General features: G+C 47.2%; 1 protein-coding gene across 2 annotated transcripts in view; it reads right to left on the bottom strand.

Annotated features, from left to right (window-relative positions):
* LOC139232499 (zeta-sarcoglycan) overlaps positions 1-18,421 on the bottom strand; it is an 817,822-nt gene that overhangs the window by 427,390 nt on the left and 372,011 nt on the right. For both annotated transcript variants that reach the window (XM_070862812.1, XM_070862822.1), the window contains exon 2: positions 14,009-14,110. In XM_070862812.1, coding sequence (XP_070718913.1) covers positions 14,009-14,110 — 102 coding nt within the window. The remainder of the gene's footprint in view (positions 1-14,008; positions 14,111-18,421) is intronic.

Raw genomic sequence — 18,421 nt, 5'->3', positions numbered from 1 at the left:
TTACAAGTGCACAATAATAAAGGTTACATAACATTATTACATTTACAATCATTTACACCACCAACACCCACCCCTCTACCCGGCACCATCACCTCTCTTCCCCCCCGCCTTGAAGCCATGCCGAAGATCCTCTTCCTCGCCCCGCCTACACCACGGCATCCCACTCCCCTGCCCCTTACTGCCTCTGGTTGACGAGGTTGCGCAGGAGGACAGTGAGATGTCTGCAGACGCGTGCGTCTTGGTGAGAAGGCAGGAGGCGCAGCTGAAGGCGCTGGGGTCTCCTGCTCCTTCGGATGTCTGCTTGAGGGTGTGGGCTCGGGGGCTTGCACTTCGCGTCCAGAAGCCATCTCTTGCCTCATCACCTGAACGCTCTCGGTTGTATGCTCCAACACAGCGATGAGCTGGTCCATCTGGTCATCATGCTGCTGGGTGAAGGTGGCCATGTTGGCAGCTATCCCAGTCATGGTCTGGAGCATATCGTGACCTCTCTGCATGCTTGTCCGTAATAGCTGGACTGTCTCCAGAATTACAGAGAGCCGTGGTGAATCCTCAGGTGCATGCTCGCTCCTGGTTGATTCTGGTGCCTTGCTTGCTTTCGCGCCACGCCCTCTGCACTTGGTTGAGCTTGCCAGTGTGGAGTCCGTTCCAAACCCCAGGAACTCAGAGGACATCGAGGTTCTGCTGACACCTGGCTCACATGGCAGGAGGCTGCTGTCATCCTGTTCCTGCTGGAGCTCAAGGCGCTTAAAGATGGGCCCTTCTCCCTCCTCTCTCTCCTTTTCTTCGTGGCTCAGGGTGGTGGAGGTGGGAGCCTTGGAAATGGGTGATCTCGGGGGCGGGGCGGGGGGGTGGCGGGCGAAGGGTGATGGGTGGAGGAGGGATCCGCTGTCTTGGGCTGGAGGCGATGTCGGCGTGGGAGACGTTGGGGTCTGACGGCTTCTCTGAAGGTCAGAAGTCAATGGTGTGCTTTGATCCGTGCTGTCCGAGTCAATATCTGCAACTAGAGGACGACATTTCAATCTGTGGGGAAGGGGAGGGGCAGGGGTTGGGTGAAGCTGGTCAAGCTGAGATGTGAGCCGTGCCATCTCACATTCTACCTGCAAGGAGTTGCATCTCTACATGGGCACATCAATACTGGGCAACAAAGTGTGCGGTAAACCGTGGGTGCCTTAACATTGCATGCCCTTTCATGCCATGAGCATGGCTCAGATCCCAGATTAATATAATCTTACCATGCTGTAGCACTGGATGTGCATCAACAGTTGTGTTGCATGGCGGCAGTCACCGACCAATGCCAACGCATGCTCATCCAGCCTGCTCAATTCTATCACCTCTACTGGTCCCCCTCCCATCCCACACAGGCTTGCTGACTTGAGTGTGTTTTTCTTCAACACAAAGATACGTTGCAGCCCTTAGCCCCTTTGCTAATGCCACCACACGCTCCAACACACACACACACACACACACACACATCTGGCGCACAACCCTTTTGACGTTGAACAGGAAGGGCCGAATACATTTTTACTCACTCTTGCTGCCGCCACCAATTCGTTCCAACGTTTCCGGCATTGGTCCCCATCCCGCTCAACGCTGCCCATTGCGGACACGATCTCAGCGATCTCCCTCCACAAGCAGCAGTATTGGGGTGTTGGAGGCTTGCCACGACCAACCCGGGTGATGTCTTTGTACCTGCGCTCCACCTCTGTTACTAGCTCCTCCAATTTCTCCCCATTAAACCATGGAGCTCTGGGCCTGGTTTTGCCAGTCTTCAGTGCTGATTTCTGGCCACTCATCGAATATGATGAAATGAATGGGTGCTCAACAGTTTGTATGACTCAATTTCTCCGACTGCCGCCTCTCCAACCTCCAACTCTGTCCTCTCCAACCTCCAGCTCTCTCCTCTCAAATGCCAGCTCTCTACTCTCAAATGACAACTCTCTCCTCTACCGTCTCACACTCACAGGTGGAATAAAGTGGTGTGCCTTTATGTGCATGCACAGTACAGCAATTAGCCTCAAACGGCCCCGAAATGACGGTACGTCCGAAGAGAAAAACTACAAAAAAAAATTGCGAAGTCTCGCCCATGCGCATTGGAGGCCCTCCAAAGATCCCCGAGTGGAGAAGCCTCCAACTGCTGCACACTGATGACATCGGCCACTCGCTGCGGCTGCCTGCCGCTGACACTGACGCCCCCACAACAGAGCCAAAAGTGGCTCCCGACGGGACCCGGTGGCAAAAAGGTAGGTGCCGCCCGGGGGCTGCCGAGAAATTGGCAGTGACCAAATTCGTCCCCAAGTTCGTCATGTGAAAAACCATGGGAGATCAAACTAACATTAAATACATCTCCAAGAGTGAGAAATTTAACAGAAAATATTAGATGTAAAAAACAGTTCAACTATTAATTTTCAGCAATGACACTATACTGTTTAGATCTGGATTATTTATTTTACACAAAAAATTAACTCATATCTGAAGAGTGAAAATTGTGTCAGAGTTCACTATTCTGCAACAGATAGGACAACTTGGGGGAGAGTTTCTGCTTTGGGCGTAATCGGCGATTCTGGCGCAAATTGCACCCAAAATTGTGCCAGTTTTGAAAAGTGTTTTGTCGCCCAAGTTTCCACTCAAACTCATTTGCATAATGCCAAAGCAAAATCTGCCACGAATCAATGGAATCAGGCAGCATTTTAAAACCTAATTTTTAAAAAATTGCTTAAAAAAATATTCCTTGATGTATTTAAGAGTGCTAATTTGATAAAGTTTTATTACTTTGACCTCATTACAGCCTTGGTCCAAACATGGACAAAAGTGCTGAATTCCAGAGGTGAGGTGAGAGTGACTGCCCTTGACATCAAGGCAGCATTTGACCGAGTGTGGCATCAAGGAGCCCTAGTAAAATTGAAGTCAATGGTAATCAGTGGGAAAACTCTCCACTGGCTGGAGTCATACCTAGCACAAAGGAAGATGGTTGCGGTGGTTGGAGGTCAATCATCTCAGCCCCAGGACAGTGCTGCAGGAGTTCCTCAGGGCAGTGTCCTAGGCCCAACCATCTTTAGCTGCTTCATCAATGACCTTCCCTCCATCATAAGGTCAGAAGAGGGGATGCTCACTGATGATTGCACAGTGTTCAGTTCCATTCGCAATTCCTCAGAAAATGAAGCAGTCCATGCCCACATGCAGCAAGACCTGGACAACATTCAGGCTTGGGTTGATAAGTGACTAGTAACAATCGAGCCGCACAAGTGCCAGGCAATGACTATCTCCAACAAGTGAGAGTCTAACCACTTCCCTTGACATTCAACGGGATTACCATCACCGAATCCCCCACCATCAACATCCTGGAGTCACTACTGACCAGAAACTTAACTGGACCAGCCACACAAATACTGTGACAACAAGAGCGAGTCAGAAACTGGGTGTTCTGCAGCAAGTGTCTCACCTCCTGACTCCCCAAAGCCTTTCCACCATTTACAAGGCACAAGTCAAGAGTGTGAGGAATACTTTCCACTTGCCTGGATGAGTCATCATCATAGGCAGTCCCTCGGAATCGAGGAGGACTTGCTTCCACTCCCAAAGTGAGTTCTTTGATGGCTGAACAGTCCGATACGAGAGCCACAGGCCCTGTTACAGGTGGGACAGACATTCGTCGGGGGAAGGGGGCGGTAGGCTGGATTGCCATGCGCTCCTTCCACTGCCTGCGCCTGGCCTCTTCATGCTCCTTGCGTCGAGCCTCAAAGAGCTCAACGCCCTCCCGGATGGACTTTCTCCACCTCGGGCGATCTCCGGCCAATGTCTCCCAGGTGTCAGTGGTGAAGTCGCACTTTACCAGGGAGGCTTTGAGGGTGTCCTTATAACGTTTCCGCTGTCCTCCTTTGGCTCGTTTACTCTGAAGGAGCTCCGCATAAAGCATTTGCTTAGGGAGTCTTGTATCTGGCATGCGTACTATGTGGCCTGCCCAGTGAAGCTGATTGAGTGTGGTCAGTGCTTCAATACTGGGCATGTTAGCCTGGTCGAGGACACTGATGTTTGTGCGTCTGTCCTCCCAGGGGATTTGCAGGATCTTGTGGAGACACCTTTGGTAATATATCTCCAGTGACTTGAGGTGCCTTCTGTACATCGTCCATGCCTCAGACCCATACAGGAAGGTGGGTATTACTACAGCCCTGTAGACCATGAGTTTGGTGGTAGATTGCAGCTCCAATAACACTCAACAAGCCCGACACCATCCAGGACAAAGTAGCCCACTTGATTGACACCCAATCCACCACTTTAAACATTCACTCCCTCCATCACCGGCGCACCGTGGCTGCAGTGTGCACCATCTACAAGATGCACTGTAGCGACTTGCCAAGGCTTCTTGGACAGCACCTCCAAAACTCACGACCTCTACCACCAAGAAGGACAAGGGCAGCAGGCACAGGGGAACGCCATCACCTGCATGTTACCCTCCAAGTTACACACCATCCTGACTTGGAAATATATCTGCATTCCTTCGTAATCATTGGGTGAAATCCAGGAACTCGCTCCCCAACGGCACTGTGGGAGTACCTGCACCACACAGACTTCAGCAATTCAAGAAGGCAGCTCAGTAGCACCACCTTTTCAAGGGCAAATAGGGATGGACAATAGATGAACATAAGAACATATAAGCACATAAGAAATAGGAACAGAAGTAGGCCATATGGCCCCTCGAGCCTGCTCCGCCATTCAATGTTCATGGCTGATCTGATCATGGATCCACTTCCCCACCCATTCCCCATAGCCCCTTATCCCCTTATTGTTTAAGAAACTGTATTTCTATCTTAAATTTATTCAATGTCCGAGCTTCCACAGCTCTCTGAGGCAACGAATTCCACAGATTTACAACCTTCTGAGAGAAGAAATTTCTCCTCATCTCAGTTTTAAATGGCGGCCCCTTATTCTAAGATCGTGCTCTCTAGTTCTAGTCTCCCCTATCAATGGAAACATCCTCCCTGCATCTACCTTGTCAAGCCCCCCCAGAATCTTATACGTTTCGATAAGATCACCTCTCATTCTTCTGAATTCCAATGAGTAGAGGCCCAACCTACTCAACCTTTCCTCATAAGTCAACCCCCTCATCCCCGGAATCAACCTTGTGAACCTTCTCTGAACTGCCTCCAAAGCAAGTATATCCTTTCGTAAATATGGAAACCAAAACTGCACGTGGTATTCCAGGTGTGGTCTCACCAATACCTTATATAGCTGTAGCAAGACTTCCCTGCTTTTATACTCCATCCCTTTTGCAATAAAGGCCAAAATACCATTGGCCTTCCTGATCATTTGCTGTACCTGCATACTATCCTTTTGTGTTTCATGCACAAGTACCCCCAGGTCCCACTGTATTGCGGCACTTTGCAATCTTTCTCCATTTAAATAATAACTTGCTCTTTGATTTTTTTCTGCCAAAGTGCATGACCTCACACTTTCCAACATTATATTCCATCCGCCAAATTTTTGCCCACTCAACTTAGCCTGTCTATGTCCTTTTGCAGATTTTTTGTGTCATCCTCCTATCATCAGCAAACTTGGCTAAGTTACACTCAGTGCCTTCTTCCAATGATGTCCACATCCCAGAACAAATAAAAAAATAACTACAGCTGAAAGTGGGTTTATCACAAAAAATAAGTATTTAAAAATCAGTGTCAATCCAACACCTGTGAGCAACCTGATTTTAAATGACTAAAAATTATTTTTTAGAAATATACAGAACTATTTTCTAGTTTGATTTAGATAGTCAGTTCCTTTGTAAATTAGCCAAAAAATAATTTGTTTTATTTTACCCGGTATAATGTTCCATTCCTTTCAAAACAGCACATTTTCTGACTTATCGTGAGCAGTCCTCTGGAAAATATATACGTTCTCACAGTGGATTTCTGGGGGTTAATTTTAACTTTTATTGCTGAGCAAAAACTGGATATTAGTAAATTGGCAGCCTGTTTTACAGCTCACTCAATTTTCCTTTCCATTGATGTAATCAACTATTTTTGACCTTGCAAGAAAAGTTAAAATGAGTTCCTTGGGGGCTGAAATTGGGTATTGCCATTTCTGAGGCAGTGTCACCGGCTGAGTCGATTTTTTTACCGCCAGTTGTTGGGCATGGCGCCGAAACGCGAAATTCAGTTTTGCCAACTGAAAAAAGGATAGCAGCGAATCGTGGTGTTTGCACTTAACTGGAGGTGGTAAGGAGTGTTGAGTGGGCCGTTAAGCGGGGCCTCAACATTGACGTGTTGATTGGGCGCCTCAACGCCTCGTGGATATATTCGCTTCCTCTGCACTCACTCAGACAATGAAGATGGCAGATCAAGCAGCAGCAGCTCGCCAGCGTGTCGGATGCCACCGTGGATGCAATCCTTGATGCCACAGAGAGGCGGAGTGAGTTGTTCAGGACAGAGGCTGGAGAGGACCACAACCACAAACTTACAGAACGAGTGTCTGCGAGTGACATGGTGGGCAGGACAGTCACTCAATGCAGTAAAAAGTGGAATGACATGATGCGGCTTGTGAGGGTGAGCATCTTAAATTTTAAACATCAACATCCTATGCTCTTAGCTCAATGTGCACTCTCTGCTGAATATAGTGTTGGGAATCCATGTCTACGTGGGTGAGGCCAGATGCAAGGCTTCCATTTGAAGCCTCACCCACTGCAAGGGCCTGCAGGCGCTGTTAACCTTGCTACTCTGTTCTGCAGACCCTCCCCTCTTGTTGTTGACTCCTCAGTCTTCATATGCATCTCGAAGATGGTAGTCTCCCCATTACTGTTAGGTCCTGGCCCTCTAATTCAAGCATTGCCACAGCAAGTCCACGCAGTGAATGGAAGTTACATCGAACTGTGAAGACTCTCATACAGTAACATCAACTAAACTATGTAAGGCACTTGGGACACACTGATAGAAGGGCTCGAACTCAGACGTTCTCTTTAATCTCACAGGACAAGATCGTCCACAACCACAGGAAGTAGATGAGGACTGCAGGAGGAGACTCTGAACTCCAGCACCTGACTCCGTTGGAGGAACGTGTCTCGGCCCTGATGAGCGTTCAAGTTGGTGCCATGGCGGTGGGTGAGACTGAACCCCCTGGGGACAGTGATGGTATGTTGAGTTCCTTTGCAGTATCTGGCATGCCACTTAGGCCTGACACCACAATCCTTCAACTCTTTCCATAAGACTGCACCTCAGCCTTCCACTGCGACTGACGGTGGAGAGGAGGAGGAGGCAGAGGATACCTCTCTGGATGTGACAGAGGATCCAGTGCCCTCAGAGAGCGGGGCCATCAGCTTTTTTGTGGAAGGCGTGGTTGGGGAGATGGAGGTGGGTAATGCTCCGGGACCCAGTGGTCTGCAGCAAGGCCATGGGGAAGGGGAGGCCTGGGGGCCAGCTCCCTGGAGGGTGAGTGCACTCCTGAGTGATGCTCAGCAACACTCTGGTGATGAGCCTGAATTAGAGGATCTCATAAGACAGTCATCGCAGATGCACAGCAATCTGCTGGGTGTATCGTCAAGAGTGCCCGTGAGTTTCGAAGCACTAGCTCTGAGAATAGAGGAGTCCGCTGAAACCTTTGCATTTGTATCTCAGCAGCTCATCGAGCCCATCTTTGGTAGATTCCAAAGGATGTTTGATACCTCAAGTGACCATGGGGTCCCAGACATGCTGGCACAGACTATGGCTGATATGGCAGTAGCCATTGAGCAGCAGGCCGACGCTATGCTAGGCACTGACCACTGCCATCATGTCTGGGGCCCCATCAGTTGCACAGGGAACTAATGTTGCTGAAGCACGGCAGCAATCTGTGCTCAGCCAGATAGCTCCAGATGCTGAGGCTCTGCCCGAGGGTGTAGCAGCATGTCGGACCTGTTGGAACGATGTCCTCCCTCAGTGTGACATCATTCTGCCCTTGCCCCTGCCGCTCTCTGCAACCTATCTACCACAGAGTGCTGCCACCCAAGCTGAGATGAGGTCTGCAGTGGGCCTTCCAGGGCCTGAGCTGGTGCCGAATGTCCAGCTAGGCCATCAGCTATAGCAGCAGTGCCAATAGAGCGACCTGCTACCAGCTTTGCTGCAGACACTGAGACCCCATTGAGGAGAAGCAATAGGCATGGGAGGGGAGAGAAGGGAAGGGGTGGGAAAGCACTGAGAAAGAGCCGGTAAATATGTGTGTGCTAGTAGCCAGAAATGCTGACCTTGCTCGAATATGAACTCATGTAAATAGTTGCACTTGGATGAGCCATTAAAGAATTGTGTAGTGCTGGCCAGAGATGCTGTCCTTGTTCCATTATGAACTAATATGGATAGTTGCACATGGATGTGTGTGATAATGGTTCAAAGGGTCTGGTTTCAATTATTGCTTGCTGTGGATGATGGCATCCTTTAGTGCTTCTTTACAGCACTCTGTTTTTTTTTGTAAATAAACAGTTGTTTAATTTGGCACAATCTTGTCTTGCCATTTATATGCATGGAGGCTTGGAGGCTGGGTGCAATGTCTTCAGCAGATGGCCAGGTGAATAGGCTTGCCAGATGAGGCAGAGTCCACAATGCTTCATGGGTACAATCAATGGCTCCCTTGGATCATGAGGAAGCCCGCTATCCTGGCAAAGCCACGGGAGCACTCATCCAGGTCTTCCCTGGACATGCTGAACTTGATGTAGTCCATTTGTTTGCTGTAGAGAGTGTCGGTCACCTGCCGAATGCAGCAATGCACTGCAAACTGTGAGATGTTGCAAATTTCGCACACAGGAGACTGAAAGGAGCCAGTAGCATAGAAGTTGAGTGCTGCTGTCACTTTCACTGCCACTGACAGCGAGGTCCTGGTGCCGATGTCAGCTGCCAGATATGTCCGCAGGAGGTGGCAGAGTTCCGTCACCACCTCATTGCGGAACCTCAGCCTTCTTAGGCACTGCTCCTCGGACATCTCAAGATAAGAATAATGTGCACGGTAAATCCTACGATTGTACGGCCTCCTGCCTCGCTGTTTGGGGTCTATCCTCTGGCGAGCATCCACATTTGCCATAAGCTGTCTCTGCAGCCGGCACCTTTGAAGTCTTTGCCGCAGGACGGCATGGTGTGCGATCACTGCCCCCTTAAATTTGCAGGGGTAACAGCAATATGCTAGATCTTGAACACAACAATGTCTTTGAGATGCTAGTACTGAAGCTTAGGAGTCAGTAGCCGCAGGATGCCAGCTCCTTCAAACTGTGAAAGCAGCCAACGTAGCACGGACCACAAGCTCTCTGGGCTGGTTGCAACTCCCTTTAAATAACGCCCTGGATTTGTTTCCTCGCTTGTGCACGGCAACTTTTTCTAGGCGTCATCGCCACCAGCTGGTAAGTGAAGTGGCAAAAGTGAATTTAGCGAGACCGGCGCCAAGGAGGCATTGTACGCGAGGTGACTCTTAATTTCCATGGCGTTAGCCAGCTGGACCTTAAATTTTAACGCCCTTAAAAAACCACAACCCAATTTCGTGCCAGGCATCACCAGCCTCTAATGCCAGCGACAACCCACCGCCGCCCAGGTGACTCATAATGCCAGTGTTTAAGTTGGCGTTAGCAACCGAATTTCGACCCCTTGGTCTCTATCAGGAGTGAGGAAAGGGCCAGGACATAGAGCTGACACAAGGGGCGGTGGGGCTGGGGGGACGGGGGGCGGTGACGGGGGAATGGTATCTCCATGTTCAACAGCATTGCTTGGGACTTTCTAAGGGATCTCTTTAAACACTGAATTTGGTCTTTAGTGTTTAGTGATTAGTTCCTGGACATGTATCTCTGTCTTTGTATCTGTATTTGTGTCTGGCTTCAATTTTTACTGTGGAGTCAGGTAAGGTGTATGCGGGTCGCATAGTGGGTCAGGAATGCAATGTTCTGCTCAGTCCGTTCTTCAGGGCAACTTTAACTTAATGGCTCCACTTAAAGCAGTCATGCGCATTTCCTGGATCCAATTAAATGGAGCGGGTCTGATGATGTCATCGATGACTTGTTTCCAGCACCAATATTTAAAGTAGCCTTGCACTCCACTCATTTGAAGGTTGCTAGAGGAGGGTGGAAGTTGAAATACAAAAAAACACAAAGGTGCTTGCTTGCATGGAAGTGTGGATGGCCCAAAAGAGGGATGATGGTGAGAGGGAACATGGAAATGGAGGCTCTTCTCACAGTGCCTACCCCTCATTCAAAGGCCCCACATGCTGCTTCGGATCCTGATGGCTGAGGCTGCCCATGCACAGTTGCAGGAGGAGCAGTCTTTGGCAGGGCCCTCACAGGCTCCAAAACCCAGATGATGTCTGCCAGAAGTGTCTTTGCAGTCACAGCAGGGAAGTGAGCAGCATGGCTCTACCTCTGCTGAAGCCACAGGGGTTACACCTCGTAGAAGCACTCGGAAAAGGAAAAAGACACAAAAGTAGATGCACATGGGTACGTACATGGGTGTATGAAAAAATGTCAGTGTTAAGATTCAGTTATTTTGATGATGCACATAAATATATTTATATGCACCACTTCTGGGTCTTGTCCACATTTGCCTGCTACCTGGGAAGTGGCTTTATCACTTGGAGTGATTGGTGAGACATTACTTAACCTCGAGCAATGGGGATTTGGGTGAGAGGAATAGCTTGGTCATTGTAAGGATGCTTTATGGTTTTGGTGGGGGGAACTTCGTAGAGCATATGGAGGCATCTGGGCAGCAAGTTTTGTTCCAGCAAGCTTCAAATGTCTGCCATGACCTGGCTGAGCCTTCTGAAGCAATGCTGCTCAGTCATGTTGCGAAAGCTCATCCTGTGCCTGTGTACCCTGATGTTGGGGTATTGTCTCTGGCATGCTGCAGTCCTGTGGTGTCCTCCTCACTCCTATGGAGCATCAGGTCATTGAGGAGAAGGCTGGTATGGCTGCTGCTGCTGGTTGTGGAGCTCAACTTGGTCTGATTCTGAGGGCCAAGTGAGACAGTATAAGCGGCACCCTTATTGATGTAGCAGATGGTAGGTAAATTGGAGATCAGAGGGCCAAACCCTCAATGTTCTGATACTGAGTAACAAAGTGGTGAGAGTGGTTTCCGATGTTTCAGAAATGACCTGCAAACTGCTGACACCAAAATCTGTGGACAAAATGGACTGAGCAAGAGCCTTTCCATGAGGCAAGTAATGAGGTGTGATGTTGCAGTATTTATATGTGTTTCCCAGCTCGCAATAAATGGCCACTGAACTTCAGCCTCCCTTTCACAGGTGAGGTACCCAAAACTACGTGACTCCTGTGCTCAAGAACCCTCTTAAGGGTCTCTCAACAAACAATTAATGACTTTAATAAGGTTGCCCGCCTCTGTCGATCGGGTCCGTTTCGCACCTTTAAAGCTGCCCGAGTTAAAAGTACGAGGCAGTGGGATGACAGCAGGTTCCCGACGCACTCGCTATTTCCGGGACTTTTACTGCCGACCCGCCCCCAGACCTGCACACTCGGCAACGGGAATATTTAGCCTCTGTATGTATGTGTATGTGTGTGTCTCACTCTCAATTATAAGAGCATGCAAACACTCTAATTACTAATTATTAACAAAATTCAGGTGATAATGTGAGCTTTGAAAATAAAACTCATTTGCTTTTTTTGGGATAGATCAAATGAAAGGAGGAAAGACACTGTTTGAGTGCAGTCAATGACGCTATATATCAGGCACTGTGTATAAAGGGAGGCTGATCTGATACCCCCGTTTGGCACCACTGCCCAAGACGCATTTCTAGGCCACTGTTTGTGTGTCTCTCTGGCAGCTGTTAGTAATTCGAATGTTTACGTTTCAGAACTGGCACCAACTGGGGAAAATCATTAACTTCAACCCCAGAGAGTAGAATGTATTTAAAGTACTGAAATTTAAACAAATTCTATATTCATTCTTAGCAATTTTTAAGGGTCTTGATAAGCTGTGTAACAAACATGGTAGACGATTGCCCAACAACAATACATAGAATCATAGAATCATAAAAATTTACAGCACAGAGCAGGCCATTTCAGCCCATCATGTTCGCGCCGGCCGATCAACAGCTATCCAGCCTAATCCCACTTTCCAGCTGCTGGCCCATAGCCCTGTAGGTTATGGTACTTTTAAGTGCACATCCAAATATTTTTTTAATGTGGTGAGGCTTTCTGCCTCTATCACCCTTTTAGGCAGTGAGTTCCAGACCTCCACCACCCTCTGGGTAAAGAAATTTCCCCCCATATCTCTTCTATACCTCCCCCCAATTACTTTAAATCTATGCCCCCTAGTTGTTGACCCCTCTGCCAAGGGAAACAGGTCCTTCATATCCACTCTATCCAAAATTTTACACCTCAATCAGGTCTCCCCTCAGCCTCCTCTGTTCCAAAAAAAACAGACCCAGCACCTCCAAACTTTCCTCATAGCCAAACTTCTCCAGTCCAGGCAACATTCCTGTAAATCTCCTCTGCACCCTTTTCAGTGCAATCACATCTTTTCTGTAATGTGGTGACCAGAACTGCACACAGTAATCCAGTTGCGGCCTAACCGGTGTTTTATACAGTTCAAGCATTGCGTCCTTGCTCTTGTATTCCACGCCTCAACTAATAAAGGCAAGTATTCCATATGCCTTCTTAACCACCTTATCTACCTGGCCTGCTACCTACAGGAGTCTGTGGACCTGCACTCCAAGGTCCCTTTGTTTCTCTACACTTTTCAATGTCGTATCATTTAATGTTTATTCCCTTGTCTTGTTAGACCTCCCCAAATGCATTACCTCACACTTATCCGGATTGAATTCCATTTGCCACTGTTCTGCCCACCTGACCAGTACATTGATATCTTCCTGCAGTTTGCAGCTTTCTTCTTCAACCACACAGCCTATTTTTGTATCACCTGCAAACTTCTTAATCATACCCCCAACACTGAAGTCCAAGTCATAGATATATACCACAAAATGCAAGGGACCCAGCACTGAGCCCTGCGGAACCCCGCTGGAAACATCCTTCCAGTCACAAAAATGCCCATCAACCATTACTCTTTGCTTCCTGCCTCTGAGACAATTTTGGATCCAACTTGCCACTTTGCCCTGGATCCCATGGGCTTTTACCCGTGACCAGTCTGCCATGTGGGACCTTATCAAAAGCTTTGCTAAAATCCATATACACTACATCATACGCACTGCCCTCATCGACCCTCCTGGTTACCTCCTCGAAAAATTCAATCAAGTTAGTCAGACATGACCTTTCCTTAACAAATCCATGCTGACTGTCCTTGATTAATCCATGTCTTTTACTTCATTTACTTACATTACTCAAATCTCCTAAAAATGGTAACGATGCAATTGCCACAGAGGAATAGGATAGAAATGGACTTTGTGTTTACAATTCCCCACATGGTGAGTTCTTAATCTAAGCAGAATCTGTGCTGTTTCTCACAGGGAGCGTAAACTCCCTTTTGAGTTTACGCTCCCTGTGAGAGACAGCATAGATTCTCTTGCCACATCTGAACCATTCTCACTCATGTAGCTGCTGGATACAGAAGTGCTGGCACATGCCAGTCTGACTCACCAATCAGAATGTATAACAACAAACAACAACGTGTATTTATATAGCGCTTATAATGTAGTAAAATGTGTCAAAGCACATCACAGGACTATTATAAGACAAAAAATTAAGATGGTGGAAATGTTCAAAAAGTAAAGAAAAAGAGAAACATAACATTTCACAAATATAAACTTGAAAATTTATAAAAGTGAAAGAGAGTTTTACATAGTTTTCAATTGAGTTGCAAAGCTAGCTTCTACTATTTAGTAATATATTGCATCCTAACAACATTTATCATATCCATGAAAATAATGCATTCATATTAAGTCAACTGACCTGCAACATTATTTCGAAAGTTTACTCTTCAAAAAGATGATTAAAGAAAACTCACGTAGGACTATGGCCTCATTCGCATTTCTAACATTATCTATATTTGTCAACTCAACAGCACCTATATTTAACTTGTTTTTTTTATTTATCACTGCCAGGACAGTTCCTACTTACCTTTCGTGAACGAACTTCTTTGACATATAATGGAAGAAGGAAATCAGCTTTGCCTTCGAGCCGTATCCCTTTATTTGTGATTTTCAGGTTTCCCATTCCATCCTGCAATCAGTAAAAGAAAACATTTATTCAAAATGAAGGATGAAACAGAACTGTTTCTTTGAGAAAAACATGTCCACAACATCTATCATGAGGATGGTTCACAGGTGTCCTTGATGAAATGCAGCAATACGCTATAACTTAGTAACCCTTAAATGTGGCTCCCTGACCATTATAGACGACAGAGTGAGGTTGGTCAAAGAATGTTGTGTTTGCTGCACAAGGTCAGTGGCTGTAAGCGGTTGTGTTGCCAAGGATTAGATTCCTTCTTGTCAAGAATTCCTGCTTAAAATGAACAGCCAATTTAGAGCATAAATGATTGGGACAGAAATGCACATCCACTACTTTCTTTGCAATGACAAGATTTTTGAGGTAATTCAAGAATGTAATATCAATGTAACAGCTTTTGTATTAAACTCTTAAAAGTGATATTGCACCGACTACAACAGCACTGTATTTCTGCCACTATGATTCTAATAACATTACCATACACACTTCTTTTCTTCCTCCTACACACTATTGCAGCACCTTGTGCTGTTCCAATTTCATCCAGGATGAACTCTGGACCACAAACCAAATGCCCAGTTAATCAGTCTAGATTAATTCAGATAAACCCAAACCTTGGACCAGTTGGAGCCTGTTCTCACTTGCTCAAACATATAATCTGATGACAGAAGTGGTACCAGAAGAAATAAAGACAGTGGGGGCGAAATTGCCTCATGTCCCAATTGAGGGCGGTAACCTTCCAGGGCCAGAACTTTGAGTGCCCGGCGCTGAAGTCCCACCTCCGCCACTGAATTGGGCTTACCGCCGCTCAAAGGAAGCAGAGCGCTATCTCCAGAGCTCCACTTTGGGGGCAGGTCCCGGGCCGCGACTGGGGTGAAAGGTTCAGCGCTACACAAAAGGAGAGGGCTGCTGCACACACTGCACAGCCTCCAATGGCCACCACTGGGCCACCAGAGCAGTGTGCGACTGGTCCAGTAGCCCGGCATCCATGACCGAGTGCCGGGCTGCACGATTGTGACTCGGACCACACTGGACCATCAAGGCAGCCGTGATCCCACGCGATCAGCCCTGCACTCAAGCAGAGCACGGAGTGCAACAGCATAGAGTGGCATTTGTGAGTTTGGTAAGTGGGTGAGTTCGGACAAGTGGGGGCGGCAGGTGCTGTTTTGTCTTGTTTTTCCTACCAGTGCTGACACTAGAGCAACTGATAAGGAGTGCAAGAGTAGGAGACGGAGACCCAGAGACCAGCCCAACCAGTTGCAGACAAAGATAGAGGGGTGCAAAATCGAGAGGTGACGTCACAGCCAAGCTGGTAAGTGGTTGGCTATTCGACTGGTAAGTGTAACTCTCTTTTAGACTGACTTTTAGATTGGTTTAATTGGCAGCGAACTACTAAGTAGCTGTTTGGTGTTTAAGTAAATTTTAGAAAGTAAATTAATTTAAGGATTAAGTCATGGCAGTAGAGCTCGGGCCCGTGTCATGCTCCTCCTGTGCTATGTGGGAAGTCAGGGACACTCTACTATGTGTGCGGGAAGTGTGTCCAGCTGCAGCTCCTGACAGACCGCATGACGGCACTGGAGCTGCGGATGGACTCACTCTGGAGCATGCGCGATGCTGAGAATGTTGTGGATAGCACATTTAGTGAGTTGGTCACACCGCAGGTAAGGGTTAGGACAGATAGTGAATGGGTAACCAAGAGACAAGGCAAGAGCAGGAAGGTAGTGCACGAGTCCCCTGCGGTCATCTCCCTCCAAAACAGATATACCGTTTTGGATATTGTTGGGGGAGATGACTTAGCAGGGGAAGGCACCAGCAGCCAGGTGGCTCTGCTGCACAGAAGGGAGGGTAAAAGAGTGGGAGAGCTATAGTGATAGGGGACTCTATTGTAAGGGGACTAGATAGGAGTTTCTACGGCCGCAACCAAGACTCCAGGATGGTATGTTGCCTCCCTGGTGCAAGGGTCAAGGATGTCTCGGAGCAGCTGCAGAGCATTCTGGAGAGGGAGGGTGAACAGACAGTTGTTGTGGTACATGTAGGTACCAACGATATAGGTAAGAAGTGGGAAGAGATCCTACAAGCTGAATTTAGGGAGCTAGGAGTTAAATTAAAAAGTAGGACCTCAAAGGTAGTAATCTCCGGATTGCTACCAGTGCCACATGCTAATCAGAGTAGAGGGAGCAGGATAGTTAGAATAAATACATGGCTTGAGCAGTGGTGCAAGAGGGAGGGATTCAAATTCCTGGGACATTGGAACCAGTTCTGGGGGAAGTGGGACCTGTACAAAAGGGACGGTTTGCACTTGGGCAGGACTGGAACTGATGTCCTAGGGGTAACATTTGCTAATGCAGTTCGGGAGTGTTTAAACTAATATGGCAGGGGAATGGGAACCTATGAAGCGAGATAAGGCGAAGTAATATGGAGTCAGAAACAGATGGTAGAAAGGTAAAAAGCAACAGTGGAAGGCCGAGTAAACAAAGGCCAGAAACAAAAAGGGCCACACGACATCATAATTCTAAAAGGACAAAGGGTGTTAAAAAAACAAGCCTCAAGGCTTTGTGTCTTAATGCAAGGAGTATCCATAATAACGTGGATGAATTAACTGTGCAAATAGATGTTAACAGATAAGATGTGATTTGATTACAGAGACGTGGCTCCAGGATGATCAGGGTTGGGAATTCAACATCCATGGGTATTCAACATTCAGGAACGATATAATAAAAGGAAAAGGAGGTGGGGTAGCATTGCTGGTTAAAGAGGAGATTAATGCAATAGTTAGGAAGGACATTAGCTTGGATGATGTGGAATCTACATGGGTAGAGCTGCAAAACACCAAAGGGCAAAAAACGTTAGTGGGAGTTGTGTACAGACCTCCAAACAGTAGCAGTGATGTTGCGGAGGGCACCAAAAACAGGAAATTAGGGGTGCATGCAATAAAGGTGCAGCAGTTATCATGGGTGACTTTAATATGCATATAGATTGGGCTAACCAAGCTGGAAACAATATGGTGGAGGAGGATTTCCTGGAGTGCATAAGGGATGGTTTTCTGGACCAATGTGTCGAGAAACCAACTAGGGGGGAGGCCATCTTAGACTGGGTGTTGTGCAATGAGAGAGGATTAATTAGCAATCTCGTTGTGCGAGGTCCCTTGGGAAAGAGTGACCATAATATGGTGGAATTCTACATTAGGATGGAGAATGAAACAGTGAATTCAGAGACCATGGTCCAGAACTTAAAGAAGGGTAACTTTGAAGGTATGAGGAGTAAATTGGCTAGGATAGATTGGCGAATGATACTTAAGGGGTTGACTGTGGATGGGCAATGGCAGACATTTAGAGACCGCATGAATGAACTACAACAATTGTACATCCCTGTCTGGCTTAAAAATAAAAAAGGGAAGGTGGCTCAACCGTGGCTATTAAGGAAAATCAGGGATAGTATTAAAGCCAAGGAAGTGGCATACAAATTGGCCAGAAATAGCAGTGAACCCTGGGGACTGGGAGAAATTTAGAACTCAGCAGAGGAGGTCAAAGGGTTTGATTAGGACAGGGAAAATAGAGTACGAGAGGAAGATTGCAGGAAACATTAAGACGGACTGCAAAAGTTTCTATCAATATGTAAAGAGAAAAAGGTTAGTAAAGACAAATGTATGTCCTCTGCAGTCAGAATCAGGGGAAGTCATAACGGGGAACAAAGCAATGGCAGACCAATTGAACAAGTACTTTGGTTCGGTATTCACTCAGGAGGACACAAACAACCTTCCGCATATAAAAGGGGTCAGAGGGTCTAGTAAGAAGGAGAAACTGAGGGAAATCCTTATTAGTCGGGAAATTGTGTTGGGGAAATTGATGGGATTGAAGGCCGATAAATTCCCAGGGCCTGATGGACTGCATCCCAGAGTACTTAAGGAGGTGGCCTTGGGAATAGTGGATGCATTGACAATCATTTTCCAACATTCCATAGACTCTGGATCAGTTCCTATGGAGTGGAGGGTAGCCAATGTAACCCCACTTTTTAAAAAAGGAGGGAGAGAGAAAACAGGGAATTTTAGACCGGTCCGCCTGACATCGGTAGTGGGTAAAATGATGGAATCAATTATTAAGGATGTCACAGCAGCACATTTGGAAAGAGGTGACATGATAGGTCCAAGTCAGCATGGATTTGTGAAAGGGAAATCATGCTTGACAAATCTTCTGGAATTTTTTGAGGATGTTTCCAGTAGAATGGACAAGGGAGAACCAGTTGATGTGGTGTATTTGGACTTTCAGAAGGCTTTCGACAAGGTCCTACACAAGAGATTAATGTGCAAAG

Source organism: Pristiophorus japonicus, chromosome 2 (genome assembly GCF_044704955.1).
Source record: "Pristiophorus japonicus isolate sPriJap1 chromosome 2, sPriJap1.hap1, whole genome shotgun sequence".
Taxonomy (NCBI): domain Eukaryota; kingdom Metazoa; phylum Chordata; class Chondrichthyes; family Pristiophoridae; genus Pristiophorus; species Pristiophorus japonicus.
This window is presented reverse-complemented; position numbering and strand designations above follow the sequence as displayed.